The 23,867-nt window shown below is 41.9% G+C and overlaps 1 protein-coding gene across 2 annotated transcripts in view; it reads right to left on the reverse strand.

Moving 5' to 3' along the window:
* Positions 1-312: 312 nt before the first annotated feature.
* The window catches only part of FGF13 (fibroblast growth factor 13), a 220,586-nt gene continuing 197,031 nt past the window's right edge, over positions 313-23,867 (reverse strand). For both annotated transcript variants that reach the window (XM_068962355.1, XM_068962354.1), the window contains exons 4-5: positions 1,747-1,945; positions 313-449 (exon numbers count right to left, since the gene is read on the reverse strand). In XM_068962355.1, coding sequence (XP_068818456.1) covers positions 313-449; positions 1,747-1,945 — 336 coding nt within the window. The remainder of the gene's footprint in view (positions 450-1,746; positions 1,946-23,867) is intronic.

Genomic DNA, 23,867 nt, shown 5'->3' on the forward strand with positions numbered 1-23,867 from the left:
ATTAGTGCTGTGAAATGTTTTTGGTTTGTCTTCCCCTAAGCAGAGGTGAGATCATGAGAAAATTGAGCAGTCCTTCTCCCAGATTTAGTTCACTGATCAGGCTCGGCACTGTTTTTTTGCACAAGCTCGATCTAAATTATGGGGCTTTTGGATGGATGAGAAGGTCTGATGGCAGATTAGAATAGTGAACTCTGCCTTGTTTGTTTGGTAAACGTCATTGACAAATCTCAACTTTCGGGTGAAGGACTGCTAGAATTCAACAGCACCTGGAGGTAAGGTTCTGTTACAGAGCCCTTGTTTTGCCCTCACTGGCTACGTTGATTCGTTGTGGCTCATAGACTTGCCTCCGTTCAGCACGCCGGAGACACTTCTGCTCTTGGTCGGGGTCCCACTTCCAGATCGGGAGAACTCCGTGAGGTCATGCAGAGACGGCTCCTTGTACATGGCCACTACAAAGCACAGAGACACGGCATCAGAGGCCATCACATTGGCCCTCAGCTTTCCTTCTACCCCCTGGACTTCTCTGCTGGAGGCCAAACCTGAGAAATGCTGCTTTCAGAGACTCAGCAGAGAGTGAACTGGACCAGATGAAGCAAAAGCCAGTCTTGGTACAGAGGTGTGTAGAGAATTCTAATGCCTTATTTCCATCACTGATGGTTTTATATGAAAAGTGAAAGTGAAACTCACTCAGTCATGTCCGGCCCTTTGCAACCCCTGGAATTATCTAGGCCAGAATACTGGAGCAGGTAGCCTTTCCCTTCTCCAGGGGACCTTCCCAACCCAGGGATTGAACCCAGGTCTCCCGCATTGCAGGTGGATTCAAGTAATCTCGGTCCAGAAAATTTGCTGTCAAAGGGTGCTGTGCTGACTTGACTGGGCAGACTGCCCCTCTGGTAAACTGCTCTTCTAACCTCGGGCTAGTAACCTCTTGAAGGGCTTGCTATGCTTTGTCTGGATTTTCTACCCCCTTTCCACTGTGTCTCACTCCTTCTGTCATTCCTACCTCCTGCAGCCTATTCCTATCCCTCACACTTTCTCACTTGCTCTGTGTATGTGTGTGTGTGTGTGTGTTAGTTTCTCATTTGTGTCCAAGTCTTTGTGACCCCATGGACTGCAGCCCACCAGGCTCCTCTGTCCATGGAATTCTCCAGGCAAGGATACTGGAGTGGGTGGCCATGCACTCTTCCAGGGGAATCTTCCCAATCCAGGGATCAAACCCGCATCTCCTGCCTTGGAGGCAGATTCTTTATCAACTGAGCCACCATGGAAGCCCTCTCATTTGCCACCAAGCTGCTAATAATGACCGAAAAACAAAACTGTGAATGAAAACTGTTGGGACAATACTGTTGGGCCCAAGGAGGTTTCCAATAAGTGTTAAGTGTGCACGCATTTGAGCATCTGTGTTTCTAACTATTTTGGCATACCTTGAGGTTCTTGGCTGTCCTGAGTTAGCAATTAAGCTATTTCCACATAAGTAAGGTGTTACCACATGTAGATATACCATATGTAGATATAGGGTTGGCCAAAAGTTCATTAGGATTTGGCCAAAATAAACTTTTTGGTCAACTCCAATCAGGAGATTAGATGTTCCCATCAACGCTTTAATGTTCTTTTTAAGTGTAAAATTTTACCGAATTTTTGTATAAATGCCTCAGGATGGAAGGATTATGTTCCACTTTCAAAATAAAGGCTTGGTTTCCATACCGATACTCACTCCATCCACAGCTGCTATACTCTCAGGTTTACCTTTCAGTGGTTTGGGCAGAAAGTGAGCTGCAGGCTTGTTCTTCTTCACGTGGTTTCCTTTCATGATCTCTCCTTCTTTGTTCAGACCCAGATACCACCCTCGGCCTGACTGCTGCTGACGGTATATCATCGATGAATATGTCACGTAATAATTTTCAAACACCGATTCTTTGAATTTGCACTCAGGTGTGAAATGTTCCTACAAGAAATGTAAATAAACAAAAGCTCAATATTTACAGCTATGAATTTCATGGAGAACCATATGGTATTGCCCTTCAGAAGTTTAGGACATACTTTGTTAAAGCTTGTTATGACTGGCATTCTATTTTAACAGCAGAAACTATTATCATTGGAAACCGAGACTATATATAACATTTCACGTGATGCTTTATAAAAAGCCCTAAGTGCAAGGGCTACTGATCAATTATTAGCTCTCTTTGTAATAAGGTAATGGAAAAATGAGCACCAGTCATGTAAGTGTAATGTATTGGATAAATAGAGGAGCCAAAGATTGAAGAGAGAAGCGTAACACTGTCACATGGAGCTTTGTTCCTTTCAAGATTAAATATGAGAAATAAACATCTCATCCTTGTACTTAATTTTCATAGATTGTCCAGTTACTATATGCTATAATTTTCAATTACCCCAGGCTGAAATCTGTGTTACAGTGTTACAATGCTGAATGCCTAGATTTTTAGAGAGATGCTACTAAGAAAGACTAACTTTCACTTTTAGATAAACTAAACTGATTTTTTTTTTCAGATCATTGGACCTTGACTTAAAAACAGAAAAAAACGTCCCTCATCACCCCATCCTAGCCTTACAGTAACATTTCACACAAATCAATATAAAAGCAAGGAATTTACAGTAATTCTACAAGCAGACATGAGAGAGCAGCCCAGGGGATTTTGAACCTGACAATCTGATTTTCTGCCATGTACGTGATCATGTTTTCTTTGGACTTCCCCATACAAATGAAGGGTTCCTGACCCAACAGACTGTTTCTGAAAACAAACAAAACCAGAAAACCTTCTTTTAAGCTTTGCAATATGTGCATTATACAATAAATAGCTATGTAAAATATCCATTTGTAGACAGAATGAAATGAACAGCATATTTTAATCTCTAAACAATCTGCAGGGTAGCAGTGGGTCCACTTGGAGTCCAAGATAATGAGGAAAATGCTAAGTGAGTTTCCTAGGACAGTGACACCAAAGATGCCCTTTGATTCTTGCTATTTTTGCTGGGATCTTATCAGGAATAAGTTTTGATAAAACTTGAAAAAAAAAAACCCACCTTGCAATAAAATGTTGCAATCTTTTCGGACACCTGTCCTTTCTGAACAATGCCTCCATGGTCCTACCTTCCTTCACTTTCATGTCAGGTAGCATTCCAAGCAAAGTATACTATCTGAGCAACAGTATCAGAGAATCACTTCAGCAAAGAGAGACAGATTCCTCAAATGAGGCGGCTTTTTTTCTTAATGTTAAATAATTGAACACTTTTCTTTTTTTCTGGAAATCCACAAAATCTGTTTCACTCAGTAATTTCACTGGTTCTTCCATCTGGCTTCCAGAGCGCCTGGAACAGAGTCATCTTTTGGGATAATTTCAGCCTAGGGGCATACTCAATAGAGACTCAGAAGACTCACACAAATTCAACCTACTCAAGAAGCAATGTACTTTGAAGGCAACTATCACAGGGTAGGAACCAAAGCGTTCTATTTATGGACTGTGAACACTCCTCTTTGTAGAATTCTCAACACAGGGAAAGCCAAGGTATGCCTACAAAGAAATATGACTAAAATAGTCTCCACGTGTTCTCTGGGGATGAGCAGGATTGCAGAGAATGTTGGTTTAGCCTTCCTAGAGTAAAATGACAACTTCTTGTGGCATTTAAAATTCTCCACAATGTAGTCGTTACCATGCCTTCAGTCTGTGCCTTTGTGCCTTTATAAACCCCATTCCCATCATTTCCTGGATCTCTCTACCAACTGGCTTTCCTCTCATTCCTCAAGGCTGAGCTCAAATATGACTGCTCCTGAAATCATATATGATGCCTCCTAAACAAAGCTAGTGGAGGTGATGGAATTCCAGTTGAGCTATTTGAAATCCTGAAAGATGATGCTGTGAAAGTGCTGCACTCAATATGCCAGCAAATTTGGAAAACTCAGCAGTGGCCACAGGACTGGAAGAGGTCAGTTTTCATTCCAATCCCAAAGAAAGGCAATGCCAAAGAATGCTCAAACGACCACACAATTGCACTCATCTCACAGGCTAGTAAAGTAATGCTCAAAATTCTCCAAGTCAGGCTTTAGCAATACGTGAACCGTGAACTTCCAGATGTTCAAGCTGGTTTTAGAAAAGGCAGAGGAACCAGAGATCAAACTGCCAATATCCGCTGGATTACTGAAAAAGCAAGAGAGTTCCAGAAAACCATCTATTTCTGCTTTATTGACTATGCCAAAGCCTTTGACTGTGTGGATCACAAGAAACTGTGGAAAATTCTGAAAGAGATGGGAATACCAGACCACCTGACCTGCCTCTTGAGAAACCTATATGCAGATCAGGAAGCAACAGTTAGAACTGGACATAGAACAACAGACTGGTTCCAAATAGGAAAAGGAGTATGTCAAGGCTGCATATTGTCACCCTGCTTATTTAACTTCTATGCAGAGCACATCATGAGAAACGCTGGGCTGGAGGAAGCACAAGCTGGAATCAAGATTGCCGGGAGAAATATCAATAACCTCAGATATGCAGATGACACCACCCTTATGGCAGAAAGTGAACAGGAACTAAAAAGCCTCTTGATGAAAGTGAAAGAGGAGAGTGAAAAAGTTGGCTTAAAGCTCAACATTCAGAAAACAAAGATCATGGCATCCGGTCCCATCATTTCATGGGAAATAGATGGGGAAACAGTGGAAACAGTGTCAGACTTTATTTTTTGTTCTCCAAAATCTTTGCAGATGGTGACTGTAGCCATGAAATTAAAAGATGCTTACTCCTTGGAAGGAAAGTTATGACCAACCTAGATAGCATATTCAAAAGCCAGAGATGTTACTTTGCCAACAAAGGTCCGTCTAGTCAAGGCTATGGTTTTTCCAGTGGTCATGTATGGATGTAAGAGTTGGACTGTGAAGAAAGCTGAATGCTGATGAATTGATGCTTTTGAACTGTGGTGTTGGAGAAGACTCTTGAGAGTCCCCTGGACTGCGAGGAGATCCAACCAGTCCATCCTAAAGGAAATCAGTCCTGGGTGTTCATTGGAAGGACTGATGCTAAAGCTGAAACTCCAGTACTTTGGTCACCTCATGCGAAGAGCTGACTCATTGGAAAAGACTCTGATGCTGGGAGGGATTGGGGGCAGGAGGAGAAGGGGACAATAGAGGATGAGATGGCTGGATGGCATCACCGACTGGATGGACCTGAGTCTGAGTGAACTCTGGGAGTTGGTGATGGACAGGGAAGCCTGGCGTGCTGCGATTCATGGGGTCACAAAGAGTCGGACATGACAGAGCAACTGAACTGAACTGACTGAAATCAGAACTGATGACACTTGTATTTGTGCTCCCAGGAACTCTTATCTCCATCTCTGGCATGGCCCCGTGGCTCAAACATGTGCATGCTTGGCTCTGGAAGACAAGGAACTTGTCTTTTATTTCTGAATCTGCCTGTCTGCCATCAGTGACTGATCATATTGCCTAGCACACAGCAGACCATTCAGTTATTGTTTACAGCAGGGGTCCCCAACACCTGGGCCATAGACCAGTACCACTCTGTGGTCTGTTAGGAATCGGGCTGCAGAGAAGGAGGTGAGCGAGCAAAGCTTCATCTGTATTTACAGCCACTCCCCATCACTCACATTACTGCCTGAGCTCCGCCTCCTGTCAAATCAGCAGCAGCATTAGATTGTCACAGGGGGGCAAAGACTACTGCGACCTGCACATGCAAAGGACCGAGGTTGTGCGCTTCTTAGGAGAATCATTCCGAAAGCATGCCCTGCCCCCTCCCCACCCCTGTCCTTGGAAAAAACTGTCTTCCACGAAACCAGTCCCTGTTGCCAAAAAGGTTGGGGACTGCTGGTTTACAGGATTTGCATTGCAGAGGTTCAGACTGATGTACTGGAAACACCGGAATTCAGAGGTATCAACCCAGGAAGAAGTCTGCAGGGAATTTCCTGAATACCACAGAATGAAATCAGCTATATGTAGATGGAGGCTGTCATTTCAGGGACAAATCCTGTTTGTGTGACTTCGAATCTGTTCGGAATAACAGATACTACACAGATACTGGCACCTCCAACATGCGGAGGAAAAAAAAAAAGTTGGCAATTGTTACAACTATTGGAAAATGGCAAGGAAGGACTCAATGAAGTGAATGCTCTGTCACATCCTGGCAATTTCTTAGTCATCACCACTAAATTTGGACTCAAGAACTCAGTAGAGAGAGAGGAAAATGAGGCCAAAAAAAGAATGTTGAAGCAACCAAAGCAGTGTTCTGTTCTCGGTGTGTGACACTGTCATTTTATCCAGTGCTGAAATGAGTAGGCAGAAGAGCCTTGATTTTTATCAAATGTAAAAAGATGTGAACATCCCACCCAACACAGGAAGGGCTACCAAAGGGAAGAGGGGTATAGCTACATCTCTGTGTCTCGGCAGTGGTTCACAGAAATAACAGAAATCGGATTGAACCCTAACCAGAGAAGCCTTATTCACAGAATAACAAGTAGACCTCTGGCAAGCAATCAATCTTTGATTGATCTGGAGATGATTATTAGTGCTCTGGGAAAAAAGGTACCAGAGTGGCCTTGACACTTAGTAGGCACGAAATAGAGGCAGCACTCATTGTACTCTGTATTGAATAGGCATTAGATAAATACTGGCTATCATAATAAATGAATTAAAAAGACATCAAGCATTCCCTGCACAGTCACGAAGAAATTACTTGGCATGAGTACAAAAGAAAAGGTGCTTTATGTCTTCTAACCTTTCATGCATTGATTTCTCTTAAAAGTTGTTTACCTCTCTTGCATATCTATACTTATTTCAGAGGAATAATGTTAGTAAGGTTCAGAGGAATAACTGTGAAAAACAAAATTCAATCTCTCTCAACTCTCTTTTCTGTAATCATCCTCTCTATTCCCCTTAAAGTTCAAGGTTAGATTTTTCCTCAGTGATTACCTAACTTTTTAATTCACAGAATCCGTACCAGTTAATGACTGTAATTATATTTTGAGTAAAGAATGAAAAATGTTCATTTGCAGAATGAACAGATCCAGGAGCAAAATCTAACAGTACAATTTTTTTAACCAATTTATTCACTATTAAGGGCAAAATAGTTCTTTGAAGGTTTACCACTGATAAGATGAAAATATCTGAAACCCTCAACATCAGGTCAATAAAGCATATTAGAGAATACTTAGAGCTACAGATGGTGACGGTCAGCTGCCCTCAGTGGGGCAGATTAGACTTCCACAATCAAGTGGATTCATGCAATCAATAATGCAGGATATACGCAAAGAGCCCCCCAGATCCAATGGTGTGCTAGAAAGCAACTTTGTCCCAGAAGAAAGGCTCTGGACCTGGGATAGCAATTTACCCTGGTGCCTTGAGTTGCCTCTGGCACCAAGGGCACAGGATGGAGGGGATAAAATAGCTCTCTGGCCTCTTAGAGCTGGAGCGAGGTCAGAAGAAGCATGGGCTGTGATGGTAGCTTCCCGGAAGGAGCCTACTAAGGGCCTCATCACTCTAAGAGGGGATGTGAAGCTGTATCCTGCCTTGACAAAAGATATTTCAAGAAAAAAAAAAAAAGAAAGTGAAAGTGTTTAGTCAGTCTGACTCTTAGCAATCCCATGGACGGTAGCCCGCCAGGCTCCACTGTCCGTGGAATTCTCCAGGCAAGAATACTGGAGTGGGTTGCCATGCCCTTCTCCAGTAGAGCCATAACCCAAATGGCAAGAGCTCAAAACCATCTGTATATCATGTACATTATCTCCACGTGCTAAACACGTCCACAATACCACAGTGCACACACCACGGCTAGGTGCCTTCTTGATGAAAAGAAGTCACTGTGGGGGTGGGGGGTGGGCTTCTCTCAGTGGTTAAGGCTTCACTTTCCAATCTGACGGGTATGTGTTCGATCCCTGGTTGGGGAGCTAAGATCCCACAAGCCAAAAAACCAAAACATGAAACAGAAGCATTATTCTAACAAATTCAATAAAGACTTTAAAAATGGTCCACATTTAAAAAAAAAAAGTCATTTGGCAAACACACACCGTAATAGCAGCATTTTCATACTTTTGCCCCCAGCTTTTGTACTTGCAGCTATGCTACCAACTGACAGGGTGGCAAGTGTTCTACATGAGTTTGTACCTCACTAGGCTTTGAGGATTGCCAGGAATATCGTGAATGCTTTGAACACATTTCTCTCAAAAGAACTCTTTTTTAAAAGGGCGGTGCTGATTTCCTTGGATCTCAAGAGACCAGCAGGGTCTCCTTAGGTTGTCCATACATAAAATGGCAACACGAAGGTCCTAAGCTATTGAACAAAGCGTGAACACTGAATAAAAGTTTTTGCATATATAGACTCCATCTGAACTGCACAAATCCTGGTAGAGATGAATGTGTCTCCATAAATTTTGTTCTATTCACATGTCACATTTTGGCATCATAGAACACAGAAAAACAGTTTATAGGTCGATGAGTGGGCATTTAAAGAAACTTTAAAAAATGAACTCAATAAAACCTGATTTCTTCTTTTCAGCAAGTTCTAGAAACATAACTAACCTATCTTGCCCTTTACTTCTCTCACTTCCTTCTCTTTTCCTCCTCTCTTCTGGCCACATTTTCAGTAGCCTGACGATCCAATTAATTTAACAATTACTGCCAAGAGCAAGCAGAGAAGGCAATGGCACCCCACTCCAGTACTCTTGCCTGGAAAATCCCATGGATGGAGGAGCCTGGGAGGCTGCAGTCCATGGGGTCGCTGAGGGTCGGACACGACTGAGCGACTTCACTTTCACTTTTCACTTTCATGCATTGGAGAAGGAAATGGCAACCCTCTCCAGTGTTCTTGCCTGGAGAATCCCAGGGACTGGGGAGCTTGGTGGGCTGCCATCTATGGGGTCACACAGAGTCGGACACGACTGAAGGGACTTAGCAGCAGCAGCAGCAGCAGCAGCCAAGAGCAAGGGTCACTCTTCTGATTCTCAGTCATGTTCTGATGACAATTAATTTTCTAGATTTAAAGTTAGCAGGTTATACAAACAGGTGTGACTTGTGTGTGTCAATTATTCCCCAGCCTCATGAAAATAATATGCAGATTAACATTAGATTTTCAACTCTGTTAAAAAAATAAAACAAAATAGAATCTAAAATATACATTATACCCATAGGGGGTGACCCCATAACTACCTATATTCTCTATATAAGCTTCCCTTCTATCGGTGATTTCAAAATCCAGGATTAATTATTATATTCAGGACTTTGATGTTCTCTCCCAGGGTATATTTGATGTGAATGAACTTCATTATTACTAAGATCAAAGCACGGGAAGGGAGAGGTTGGGGAAGAGGGAATCAATACTTAGCCAGTGCACTGTAGCTAAACAAAATTATTAATTCATGATAAACAGAGTTTGATTTGTTCACTCAAATATCCCCTGGACTGTGGGATACTTGAGGGCAGCTCTGAGCATGGGGCCTGGCTTAGAGTCAATGATCAATATATATCTAATGAAATAAACAAAGAAAAGAAAAGAATGGAATTTCATAGGAAGAGGACTTGGGAGATAGCTTATACAGGTCCAAAAAAGGGTTAAACGTGGTGGGATATGAATAGAGGGCTGTCTGAGAGGAGAGACTGACAAGTCAGAACTTGCCTGCCAGGGCAGAAGGAGTAGGTGATAAAAGGAGGAAAGCAGCCTACAGATAAATTCAATTTAAAAAACTGGAGAGGGAAGAGAGAAAGGGAAGGACAGAGGGAGGGAGACAGAGGGAGGAAGAGAAGGGGGACTAATAAAGACAAAACCGAAGCTGAAGCTCCAAGAATAAAGAGATTTTCTGGTAATCAAGATATAGGCATTAAACTCATACTCTTGGTCTTTGGCTCTGCAAACAGCTAAACGCTGCAACTAAATTCTGTTCACTTGATTTCTGTAAAAAGGTGAGGAGGTGGGGTGGGGACCAGTCCTGCTGACCTTACTGGATGGTTGGACGAGGAGGCAATGAGATTGATGTATGTGAAAGAAGCTCTGAGAATTGTAAAGCCCCATAAACATGAAATGTGTGATTACTTCTGATAATACATGCCCAGAAAACCAAGGCAAAATAAATACATTCTCTTATTTTCAAGGTTCTTCTGTACTCTGGAATCAATTTCTAAAGAAAGGATCTGCCTATATTTGTTTTATTGCCATGGAAGGAGATCAATTCTGCCCAAAATAAGGACTGCACGTGAATGACGCTCGGTGTTTAGCGTTCTCCTCCAAGCTTGGCTCCCTGAAAACTGTTTTGCTTCCTTCCATTTGTCATTTTGGTCTGCAGTCGGCTGAAAAGGCTGCAGTGCTTCAAGCCACAGCACTAAAGAGATGAAGTACTGAAAAATAGGCTTCGTGAAATACCACGTCACAGAATGACTTCAAAGTACACGTGCTAACTGGCAACTGTTTGCAATGAAACAAATCATAATTAAGAATATGTACATGGGACTATATTTCCTCATATGGTTATAGTGAAACTTCTCAGTAGCATTTTTGTATTCCATGGTATCTAATAGACATTTTCATTGACCCTATGTTGAGTCCACAAAATACGGCACCCCAGTATTGCCTTTCTTCAACTCTTAACAAACAAAATGAAAAAAAAAAAAAAAAGGAAATTTTAACGAGATTGTCAAGCAATGGCTTGTATAAACAGAATTAGGATGCAGATATGACCACCCTGCAGTTCATTGAGTCCTTTGTATTGGCTTGCTCTAGATTTTCATCTATTTCTGTAGAGCAGTCTCATGAAACATTGAATTCTACAATTCGTTTTATAAAATACACAGAAATAAGCTAGAATAAAGCAGGAATCAAAACAAAAACACTGCATCGCTTACAGAGCCTAAGAAGGGTGATTTCTGTTGTGATTAAAAATAATGATTCTTTCAGAAAAAAGAGAGAGAAAAAAAAGACCCTAAGGCCTCACTCAGCTCCAAACCTGGTCAGCAGGTACATTCTGAAATGGAAGTAACTTGCTGAGATTTGTGATGAAGAAGTGGGATAGGCCACACATCTCCAGGGCTGAGTGATTGGTCCAAGACAGTGTCAATCTGGTCCAAGCCTTGCAGAAGAATACAGATTGGCTTGGAATCCAATTAGGTAGCAGAAGAGAGATTTCATTTTACATAAGATATTACAGAGACTATGTGGCCATCATAGTTTCTTTAAAAATCTTACTAGATTAAATCTTACTGCTGAACAAAAATCTGTGCATGGAAAACCATTTTTTTCAAGTGAAGAACACTTCTCTAAAGTAAGTAACTTTCTCCAACTTTTTTTGTCTATGATGTGTATTAACTCGCAGTGTTGGTTTTTCTTATCAGCAGGGCTGACCTTATGTGCTTTGAAAGGGGAATCAAATATCAGATATGATCTCTAAAAATAAACTTTCCTGTCTTTTGGCTGGTTACTGGAATTAATCTGTGACTATTAGCTTCCATTACTGTGATGCTTTCTAATTTGTGGCAGGATTCTTCTGTAGAAGAACTTCAGAAAGAAAACTGAAAGTGCTAGTCACTCAGTCATGTCTGACTCTTTGTGACCCCTATGGACTGTAGCCCACCAGGCTCCTCGGTCCATGGGATTCTCCAGGCAGGAATACTGGAGTGGCTTGCCGTTCCCTTCTCCTGGGGATCTTCTGACCCAGGGATCGAACCCAGGTCTCCAGCATTGCAGGCAGATTCTTTACCGTTTGAGCCACTGGGGCGTCTTCAGAGCAGGATCTAAACCCATCAGCAAGAGAATGACTTTGGAAGTATTTGTAGTCACCAAGAGAATAAAATTATAGGTTGTATTTTAGATAGCTCTTCCAAGCTCCTGCCCAAATGTTCAAAGCCTGGGAACTGTGAAAACTTTCCCTAGACATCCAACAAACTGTCATGCAAAGAAGAAAGGTTCTTTCTGCATAGATCAACTGAAAAAACTCTGGCAAGGTAGGTGGCCTATTAAAACTAAAATTGTACCCAGGTGGGTGCATCAGGCGCCTGTTCTAGTGCCGCAGGCCACTGTGAGGGTGGTAATTCTGATTTGTGTTGGATAGTGGTTGAGTTAGATTTGATAGGGTCTGTCTCTGCAGAACAGAGTCATTTACAATAGCCAGGAGTCTACTTCTTCAAAGACTTTCAAAGAAGACTTCTTATCTTTTCTCTTGCACAGGTAGCAAAGCAATGCCTCTGCTCAGAAGGAAGTCACTAATGTGTGCTTTCCACTGCAAATCAGAAAACCTGGAGTTACAGGGCAAGGTGCAAAGGCCTCATCTATAAACCAAGGATGAGAAAGATGTCGTAGAGGGCTATGGGACGACCACATCATATAACTCCTACAAACGACTTCTGGGGATAGGAAAGTGTACAGAGTCCTGTTTCCACGTCGAGAACGCATTTCCACTAACATTTGCCCCTTGAAAGGAGATAATGAAAGGATGCCTGTGACAGTCACTTACCACGAGTCTGAGTGGTACGGTTATTCACTAACTGAAGACCTAGATGGAAGAATCCATTCTCAACTACTCCTTACTGAGAGCTTACAGTGCACGGAGCACTGTGGGAAGTCCCTTTGCCTATATAATGATCTAATTTAATCTCAACAGCAGGTCTCTGTATGAGCTTCAGAATGGAATGACCTCCCTGTGGCCTGAGAGAGGAGTTCTCCCACCTCACAAGGGAGAAAAACCACAGGAAAGAAGCCCTTACCAAGCCACTCCCTTCTGAACTCCACTGCAAGTGCACCCTTTCACCCCAACAGTCACTGTGTAGACAAGCGCTGTGATGTCAGTTCTCCTCTAAATGGACAGTTCCAATGTTGGCTGAAGGGTCAGTCTTTACTCCTATTCGTGTGTCCTGGCTCTCTGAACATCACAGAGCTCTCTTTGAACCTGCCACATCAACTTTCCAGATTTCTGACTTCAGGCAGCTGACCTGGGTTCTGATCCTGAATCTCTAAGAGGAGAATAGCAACACGTGCTTCCCAAGGAGGACTGCAGAGAGCATGGAAAGCAGCCAGCACACATGGGGGTGCTCACAGACTATGGGGTCCTTGGCCTTGCCTTACTTTCCTGTTCGTGTGATAGACAGGTGAATGCAGTCTCCTGCCCACGACCATCCCAACTTCAAACTGATCTGGGAGTAGAGAAGTGCCTTCCCAGCTCACAGAGCTTCCAGTTACACATGAACTATATGGGTGAGAACTCCTTTCATTAGTGATTCCTTTGCAAGGGTGACAATGTATGCATCTTTCATTTGGGGCTTAAAATATCTTAAGATTCTAAAATTTGAATTACTGTAATGTGTATCAGTGAATCTGCATGATAGTAAAGAGATCTGTGAAATAATTCAGTATTAATGGGCCAAGTGACATTTACACATCTCACTTTAATTACTATGCCACAAAAGTGCAACATGATTATTCCCCTTCTTTTGTTCTAAACCACTGTTTTGCTAGTTCCACTTTCATCATGTAGGTTACTAATAACAACAATCCTGAAAACTCTAATAGCTCCTTATGTTTAAGCAGCACCTACTTTAACAGTTTTCTACAAATGCTTCAATAGTTAATGACATTTGAGTGACAGATAAGGGACAGTTTTATAATGATGACAATAAGAAAGGTAATGATTACAATGGATTTGGTAGTTTTTTTTTTTTTTTTTTTACAGTTGAAGAAATGAAACCAGAGATATTAATGCACTGAAATCTGGCTTTCACACTTTCATTTAGAGAATGAATCCAGAGCAGGGAGGCAACTCCTTCTAGAGAAAGCTGGAATCTGTTTAAGGTAGCCCGTGTTGACATGTGTGTGTGTATGTGTGTGCTCAGTCACTCAGTCATGTCTCTGCAACTGTAGCCCACCAGGCTCCTCTGTCCATGGAATTCTTCAGGCAAGAATACTGGAGCCATTTCCTTCTCCAGGGGATCTTCCCGAACCAGGGATTGAACCCACATCTCTTGCATTGACAGATGGATTCCTTACCACTGAGCCACCTGGGAAGCCATGTTGACGTGCGAGAGACCCTTATTTTCAGGCAACTTGATCTCTAAGATGTTTCCAGAGCTGAAAAACACCAAGGACCCAGTAGTGCTAACTGGCCCTGGGCTGCAGAGGAAAGGAAGAGCTTTAACTCAGAGCCAAAGTCAATCCTGCCAGGCAACATCCCATGGATCTCAAGTAATGTGTCCATGGAACATTCTCTTAGTTTATGCCATGAAAACTTGATTCTTCTATGGCGAAATATTCATGTCTGAATTTCAGTACATTTGGGTGCTGCTTTTCTTTTCTTTTCAGGGACCTGTCTATACTCAGAGGTTTTAGGGGATGACCCCAGAGAACTTTTACTGACACTAGCCTTCTGCCTCTTTAGGTGCAGAGGTGGGTAACTGGTAGAGCAAAATAGAAATCAGCCTGATCGGAGTCCTGTGTCTGTGTGTATGTTCTCAAGAGACAGACAGACATAAAGAGAGAAGTGGGAGCGGGGCAGACAAAGAGACAGAGAAAAACAACAAGAAGTGAGAAGAGAGAAAGTTAAGGCGGTGAGTTCTTTCCCCCAGTTCTATAATCCTGAGGCCTTTGAGAAATGCCTGCCGTTCCCCATCCTGACTCCACCCCCACTCCCACCGTACAGGGGGAGGGTGAGAAAGTGAGCCATCTCTCTTGTTGGAGAAGATCTGTCTCCTGTCCAAATTCCAGGTTGTGCTCAGACCTCAGGGTAAAATCTGAGAAGCCACCCAGGGCAGGTTGTTCTTCTGTAAAGTCAGCATCTATAGAGGAGCCTGATAAACAAATAAACCTATTTTTTTCATAGAGATTTTCCTCTGTGGAAAGCACATCCATCTCTGAAGGAAAAGAAAAAGGATATCCAGGTCTTTGGAGAAACTCAGGATTAGTATAAAGTTCATTAAAATAAGACACTTTGATATATGAATGATGTTATCATAAAGTGAATTATGTTTTCATAAGAGGGACATAATGTTCAGATATGTAACTATGGCACAGTAAACAAGACAACGGTTCCCTATTTATGACCAAACTCTTGTCACCTGTGATGCTGTTTATGCTCCTCATCACCTGATACTATGGTTTGAGAGAAACCATGGCGGAAAATGCAACGCTTTACAGCAGTGTTTAGACTGAGTATCCAGCTACAATTCATAAATGAGCTTTCAGTAGCTTAGATTAAATTAAATTTGGTCTGTTCTAAATTTCCTGAAATACCGCAGCATTTTTAGATTAATTTTTTAAAAGGGTTTTGATGTCATTCAATTTTGAAATAGGCAAATTACAGTTCTTTATCAAAATATGCAATTTCAATTTTCAAATATTTGTTACCTAAGTATTACTGGAGTTGAAAACACAAGGCAAGGATACAGTATAAACTATGAGAATATATCAAGATGATTAATATTGCATAAGCTTTGCACAATCATGATCTATTTGGAATAATTTTCAGCTTTCATTTTCAACAGTGTAGATTGTTAAAGTATTTGCATGATAATGCAAAATACATAAATTATCCCTGCAGGGAACACTTAAAACTTAAGGTAATTATATAGCATAGAAGTGATTTCAAAGAACTACAACAAAATAACAAATAATTCTACAGTCACCCTTTACAATGCTTATTATTCTGTTATCAGTGATCCTGACCACCAAAATTCCTTTCTTTACAATTGTATTCACATTATCAATTCTTACTTTGTTCTTTTACCATCAAGCTCTTACAGCTGGCCCTGAAAATTTGCATGCTGTAAAAGCTGAACTAGACAGCTAGTAGAGATGAATTCCCCAGTTATATTCATGCTGTGAACAGAACCATAACACTCCCTTAATATATCTTATCATTGCACTTTTATACTAAACATGAATCCAAATCAAGTCCTATTTTTTACATTCCTCCTGTTTAAAATCTTTTAATGGCTCCCTGCTGCCTACAGGATAAAATCCAAAACTCCCTGGCCTGGCGTTCAAGGCCCTCCATAATCTCACACATGTGTTCCTACAACTCTAGCATAAGATTCCTCAACTCCAGCCAGATTGGAGAAATAAGGCCAGGACCAAAAGGAGCAGAGATTTTTCTTATGAATGGAAAAATATCTCCTCCAAACCAATTAGTATGCTTTAGAGGCTGGGATATTCACTGTGATTAGAGAGAATTACTGCGTCACAGGGAATATATAACTAATCTCTCCTGAGTTTCTTAAGCTCTGCATTATTCTTATTTTTTAAATTCAAAGAAAATGTCTTGCACTTCTGGAACATCCCAGCCACCTTGTGTCTTGGTTCTGCACCCTGTGACTTAGCAGGGGCTGCCCTCAGGTATGGAATTTTCTGGAGGCCAAAAAGAGAGTCAAATGTCAGCATGTCAGAAACCTCCAGGCTCAGCTTCAGCCGGAATGCAAAAGCACTTTACAACTGACTATTTCTGAAGACTTTTCACAGTATCGAGGAAAAGGGTAATGAAATTGTATCTGAACAGAAGGAAGCTAAATTATTTATCTCATACTAATTTTTACCAGATGGCTGGTGATGAAAAATCTATACTGGCAAATCTGCTGTATATATTAAAAACAATCAAGGGGGCTAAAACTTTAAATGGTCACAATATATTTGGATTTAGTTTTATGGCTCCTACCGATTCCATACATAGGTTCTTCTAAGTGCATGTGAATGGGGCACAATAAATCATATCATCAAATCATTAGGAGCTGCATCTTCTATTCATGAATCACATCACCACTTGGATTGTGTCTCTTTTTTTTCTTAAACCTGCAGAGAGAATACATTTGGGATGTTGCCACAGAATGTTACCTACCACATCCCTCTGCATCAGGAGGTTGCAAATGACACTCCTTCCCCAAGAGAAAGAGAAGATCACAGTCCTCAGAAGGAAATTCCCTCACCGAGCTTCCAGTAGAACCAGTTAAATGCTGACTTCTGATGACAATCAACCGTTGAGGACTGGAAGGGAGATAGGGTGTACCACATGTACATCCTTTTCTGCTCAAGTGATGTCTTCAGGGAGCGGGTTGTGTGGGTTCAACATTCAGTTTGGGCCTGTCATGGATCCATTTCCTCTCTGTTCTGAAGCCTACTACTGGAAAAACCCCACCCTTGTTCTTTGGTTGACTCTCACATGCCAGTTGTTCAGGAAAGGCTAGAATACGTTCAATAATACGTGCTGGTTCATATCGAACAAAGCACGTTCACCTGTGCCAAGCCACTTGATACTGTTCTCCAGGTAAAGCAGGTAAAAGTGCTGGCCCTGGCAAGGAGTTGATGTGTATACCAAATCCCAATGTATGATTCACCTAGTGAGTCAGAGCTTCTCTGAACAACATCTTTATACAATGTATGAAGACCGACTGTCTTACATATCATTTTATGGGAGTTATATGCCTTCAGGTCAATGAAGACTGAGCGGCTGCCATGTGCACTGGTTCTCCTAAACTAGATGCTGATACTCGTGCTGCTTCAGTACTTTTGGCAGAGCAGCTGCTGTCCCCCAACAGTTGTCCAAAGAGGACTTTCGGAGCTGCAATCAGAACTCATACAGTGCCCCAAGGTGTGTTTTTATGGTGAGAGACAACAGGTCAAAATTGAGTTCCGTAGTCTACAGTGGCCAAGCAAGATACAGACCTACTGTGCATTCTTCCCACTATGACAATCTGATTGAGCATTTATTTCATTTGCAAAAGATTCATTTAGTCACTTAATCTGTTATAGTTAAATATTCTACTGTCAGCGGCAGCAGCAGCTAAGGAGTCACCAATCGCTCAAAAATTGTGGCAATCCTGGGTCAAGGTACAGATTAGAATGGCAATAGCTTATATTGACACGTAAAAACAAATCGTTCAGAATCACACCAGAACGATCAAAGTTGCCACTGTGATATTACCTCAAGGAACACAGAATCCCTACATTCTATGATTAGCCAAACTCGAGTCAATTTAAACTAGTAACCAACTGCAAGTGATACTGTACATCATATGCCAATATAAGATAACAAGGCTCCGTCGTTAAACCACCTTCCTGCAGGGCGAGGTTGCTGCTGCTGCTAAGTCGCTTTAGTCGTGTCTGACTCTGTGAGACCCCATAGACGGCAGTCCACCAGGCTCCCCCGTCCCTGGGATTCTCGAGGCAAGAACACTGGAGTGGGTAGGGTTGCCATTTCCTTCTTCAATGCATGAAAGTGAAAAGTGAAAGTGAAGTCGCTCAGTCATGCCCAACTCTTATTGACCCCATGGACTGCAGCCTACCAGGCTCCTCCGTCCATGGGATTTTCAAGGCAAGAGTACTAGAGTGGGGTGCCATTGCCTTCTCCACAGTTACCAGTAGGTTACCAGTACTCTAACCACCAGCAACAAACAATATGCTGTAAACACATTTTGGTGTCATTGAAGTTATACTTTCTGCAATTCTGATCTACTGAAAGAATGGTTTCAGAAGCAAGGTATTTGTGGGAAAATCATAAGGAAAAGGCACAAACAGGTAGGCTGTAAGCTAAGTGACCAGAATAAAGGACAGTACAGGGACTTCCCTGGAGGTAGAGTAGCTAGGACTCTGAGCTCCCAATGCAGGAGACCTAGATTCAATCCCTGGTCAGGCAACTAGATCCCACATGCCACAACTAAGACCCAGCAGAGCAAAAAAAAAAAAAAAAAAAAGACAGTACAAATACTCCTTTGAGTAAACACTAGCAGAGTTTCAAATCTCAGAGCTTTGGGGTGGCTCCATAGGCCTTGCCCAGTTGCCACAATATTTGCGACTGTTCTAGCATTAGAAAGAAACAGGGGGCAACAGATCAAACAGATGTGAAGCCATCAGCACTCTGGAGTTTACCTTTGCACCAACACCTCAAATCACGCATGTGGCTCCAATGAGAAAGCAGAGATGGGGTGCACACAGCAACCCGTCAAGGAAGGACAGACGTACACACCAAGTCTGTGTGAGATCTGCAGATTACATTTTATCTTTTTAGCAACGTTAACTCTCTGCTCTTCTAAACAGTCTCAATGAGTATCCACAGTTGCTTACTGTATTTTGAATGAGCAATAATAGGATCAATTTTCCCTGAGCCTGAGTCACAGCTTGGTAGTAAATTAGGCGCTCAGGAAGGTGTGTTACTTCCTTGAGGCCACTGAGCCATCATTTGAGGCATAAGACACTTGCTTTCGTTTGTGAAGATACACTGACTCACTTCGGTAGGAGTTGTTTTTCCTGCACTCCTGATGGCCGAGTTAAAAGAATGTACTCTTTTTTTCTTTTTTCTTCCCTCTTCACAGTATGGATGAGATTGCATGGGCTAATAACACATTCTTGCCACCTGTATCGTGACCCTCGGAGCAAATGCCCATGATGTTTGGTTAAAGTTTGAGGTTCAATCTGTAGCTGCGGAACAGAGTCCATGAGCACTGGGGGGAGATCGTAGATTCCTCCAGAGCATCCTCTAATTGTGTTAGCTGGTCACTAATGCCATAAAAGTTGTCCTTGTAGTAAAACATTAATTTACAGCATAATTTACAGCATAAGGCAAATCGTGTCACTCCACTACTCAACATGCTCCAATGACTTCCCTTCTCACTTATCGGGTCAAAAGCAAAGTCCTTACCTTGGACAATAAAATCATCCATTATCTGATCCTGGCTACTTCTCCATTCTCATCTCTCACTTGCCCATTTTTTGTTTGTTTGTTTCTTTGTTTTCACTTTATGTCAGTCACACTGGGTTCCTAGCTTGTCCCATGAATATGCCAACCATATTCTCACCTACTTTGCGACCCCTATAGCCCTCCAGGCTTCTCTGTCCATGGGGATTCTCCAGGCAAGAATACTGGAGTGGGTAGTCACGCCCTTCTCCAGGGGATCTTCCTGACCCAGGGATGGAACCCAGGTCTCCTGCATTGCAGGCTGATTCCTTACCATCTGAGCCACCAGGGAAGCCCTATTTTCACCTAAGGGCCTTTGAATTTGAGGACACCTCTATCAATAAGTTTTTTTCCTTTAGACACTCACCTGAACCCTTCCTTCCCATCCATCAAATGCCACCTTAAAAGAAAGGCTTTCCCTGATGACCCTGCATGAAAGTTGTCCCTATCTCTCAGCACACCCTTGTCCCTCAAACCCTGCTTGTTCATTCTCCAAAGCAAATTATATATGAATTTGTTTATATCTGCTGTCTGTCTAACCCCTCTAGAACATAAGCTCCATGAGGATAGGGACTATGTTTTGTTCATTGTTGTATTCTAGAACCTGGAACAGTGCATCAAGCTCTGTATTCATGCCATAGAAATGTGCTGAGTGAATAGATGGATGAATTCTGGTGCCTGAAAAGTTGAAAGGACAAATCAGCCTAGATTAGTAAGGTCTCTGCATAAGTATTAAGGAATTAGATTTGTCATAAAATGATGTTTCAGCTCCTTTGAGGTACAGTTATCAGGCTTTCATTTTCACTGTGGTTATGAGTTGCATTATAATTATAAACTAGCATCTCTATGTAGAGAAACAGAATAAACCTTTACTAACACTCTTTTGAGCTATACATGAAAGGCTATTCATTAAAAAAAAAAAAGGGTAGGTCAAGATGAAAGGAAATAGCTAAAAAGAATAACATCTTTGAAAAGTATGCCAATTGGTAATTAATCATTAAAAGCAGCAAATCCTGATGGCTAGTAAATTTCAAGGGCTTATCTCAGTAATATATGAAAGTGCAATCTCCTCAACATATTAGAAATGTCAGTTCATTGTACTGAACAAAAGAATAAATGAAGAATACGTCTTTCAAGAAGACGCTATTATTTTTGATGATTTCATCAAATATTTCAAAAAAATTTTGTGTATTTAAAATACATTAAATAAAGATTAAAACAGTAAAATATCAAGAGGAGTTTAGTCAGGGACCCAGTGCTTCACTTTGATGTGTTTTTCATGGGGGTTTAACACCTGGTGTGACTTGTGCTTCCATTGCTCTGCACAGAGCCCAGACGTCTTGGGCTGAACAGGTGCAGTGTAGAAGGGACCACATCTCATGTCCTTGCCATGGACCACATTTTGTCTGCCACTGACCAAAACAAAGATAAGGATTTCTGAAGACAGAGGAATGTTGAAGAAGAAAGAAATGCCACAACTTGCTAATTAAGTACAAGGGAACAGGAAAACCACTGTGGCGTGCTGTACTTTAGATGTTGTTTAGAGATAGGAAGAATTTGAAAGGAAGCATTAAGTGAAGGAGAAGGAAAAAAGAATGGTTTCTATTTGGACCCACTTTGCATAAATAAACATCAAAATCTGTCAACAGCAATAAATGCAAACCGTACCACTGTTTCACTCACTGGACGAGCATGACTATGTGAAGCAAGTGTGAACATCAGGACGCCGCTGCAATGTGCCTGGTTTAACATGGACTCAGAAGGAACTTTATCTAACCAAATGCTTGGGATGGTTCTGCCAGTAGCAGAAGTTCAGGGCCGTGATCCAGGTGTAATGAAGAGGTTTGGCTGTATTCCCTGGGAGATAGTCTCTTTTGGATATAAACTAATGGACTAGATACTGGAACCTTATAAAATAAAGCAACATACATATTAAGCCTCTAGCAGTTCTTTTTATGGAAACTGGTTATTAAGATATGCTGACTTTAGTCAAACGTCTTGGCTTGTTGATTTTGACACACTGGGAAAAGGAAAAGTGGATAAACAATCCTAACTAAAGGCTGATGGCAAAGAGCAGCCCAGAACTGTTGTCCTTTCCAGTCTTTTCTTCTTCACTGAATGTTCTATATTAAGGCAACTTTGTGCCCTGGTTGAGAAACTAGGTTTTCAAGTCAAACAGTGGCAGAGCACAAATTAGAACCCAGCTCTGTCTAACTGGGTAACTTTGGGTAACTACTATGACCTCTGGCCTTAGTTTCTTCATCTTTAAATGAGGGAAAATAACTTTCTTCACAGGGTTGTTGGGAGGATTAAATAGGTTAAGATTTGCACAGGGCTCCCTTAATAAGGAAGAGAATTTTTTAAAGCGAATGTTTTAAATTCAGGAATGAAAGGCACTATTGTGGGACACTGGCATTCATATAAAGCACAATTACTTTGTGCTTGAATGAAACATCGGGGCAGTGAAAGCTGCTAACCAAGTCGTGTCACTTCTCTGCACAAGTCACAGCGGGGCTGACAATCAACTGGCGTCTGCAGTCTGCATCAATTCTGCTTCCAGGGTGGGGGTGGGGACGGTTTAGGTGTTTGGTTCAGAAAATAGGGTGGTGGCAGGTACTAAAATTCAGTAAAGTCATTTCTGGGGTAAAGTCTGTTTTTCTTTCTATCCTTAATCAGTCATCCTTTGAGCAGAGGTTAGGACTGTCTTCCTCCGAGAACTGAAACACTGCGTTGTTAAACATCTGGCTCAGAAATCCCTGGGGGGTTTCTCTGGGATGCTCTCCCACTCCTCTGCTCTTTCTCAGCTTTTCAGGAGTGAAGCCACTTCTCCTGTTGCCAGGCAATGAATTCCAAGAGCTTAATTTGGACGGTGACTACTAAAAATGCATCTAAGTGCACCTTCTTGCCTACATCCTAGTTCCTAGGCCTTTTTTGTTTTGTTAACGTCCACATTTAAAAACACTATTCAATGCTGCACTGCAATGGTGATCTATCATGATAGTCTTCATCTGCTAGTGCTCAGGCATTAGTGAAAAAGGGACCTTGAGTGGGCGCTTGATTGTTAACAGTTTAAAGTCTGTTTCTTCCAATTAACTCTAAGCTCAGAGAAAGCAGGGACTGTGTTTGCCAAGTATCAGGAAATCACTGGATTACTGCTTGGATGGATGGATAATGGATGGATAGAAATATGTATACTACTGGAAGCTATTATGAGAGAAGCAGAAGGACTAAAGATCTAAAAAGAGCAAGAAATATATCCTTACTAACCAGCTAAAGGCAAACAAAAAGGAGCTCAGATTAGGTGTATAATTTGGTGAGACAATCAATAGCAGGTGGAAAAGGTGAAAAAAAGAGAGGGTTAAGATGGCCCAAGAAGGGGCTACCAGGGTCGATCTGCGAGTGTGAGGGTTACCTGAGAGGGAAAATGCCTTTTAGAGGTGCTCCTCTAACCAGATTGTAGCCAATCAGTATTAATATTACATAATGATGGTGAAAGGACAATTACTTAGTTCAGTTCAGTCGCTCAGTCATGTCCAACTCTTTGCGACCCCACGAACCGCAGTACACCAGGCCTCCCTGTCCAACACCATTACTTAGTATCCAATAAGAACAACTATAATTAATATGCATTCACTCAGCAAACATTTACTGAACATATACTATGTGCATGAAAAGTTGAGACACTAAGCTAAGCACTAGGGCTACAGCAGTGGACGAGACATAGTTGTTTATGGAGTTTACAGTCTGGTTAAAGAAACAAGAGAGAGAAATGCTTAAGTACTGCTGGCAAGGTGAGTACTGAAGAAGGAATAACCATAGTGCCCTATGCGATCTTGGACGACACACTGTCAGCTATCCAGTCAGGGAAGGAGCTGCGGTTCAGCAAAGGCCTCTCAGACCCAGGTTCAACAGCCATTTTATCCTGAGGGCCACTTGAGAGGCTCAGTCACAACCCTGAATATTTGATAACATGTGTAAGGCTCATTCAACTCAACAGGAGGGAATCTCATTTGGAAATGCCGTAGATGTTGGGAGGGAAAAGAGCTGAGTTGCCTTGGGAAGTTTTCTAAGAAGGCTTTCTCTAGCCTGTAGTGGCTTTTCACAGCTAACAGCAACAGAGAATAAGAACCATCCTGCGCCACGATTTCTTGGTTACCAAAGGAGTTCACCCGAGCTTGTTGGAGGGATTGAGCATCGTACCTTGGGATTCTCATGATAGCCGG

This window comes from Capricornis sumatraensis, chromosome X, assembly GCF_032405125.1.
Source record: "Capricornis sumatraensis isolate serow.1 chromosome X, serow.2, whole genome shotgun sequence".
NCBI classification, from domain to species: domain Eukaryota; kingdom Metazoa; phylum Chordata; class Mammalia; order Artiodactyla; family Bovidae; genus Capricornis; species Capricornis sumatraensis.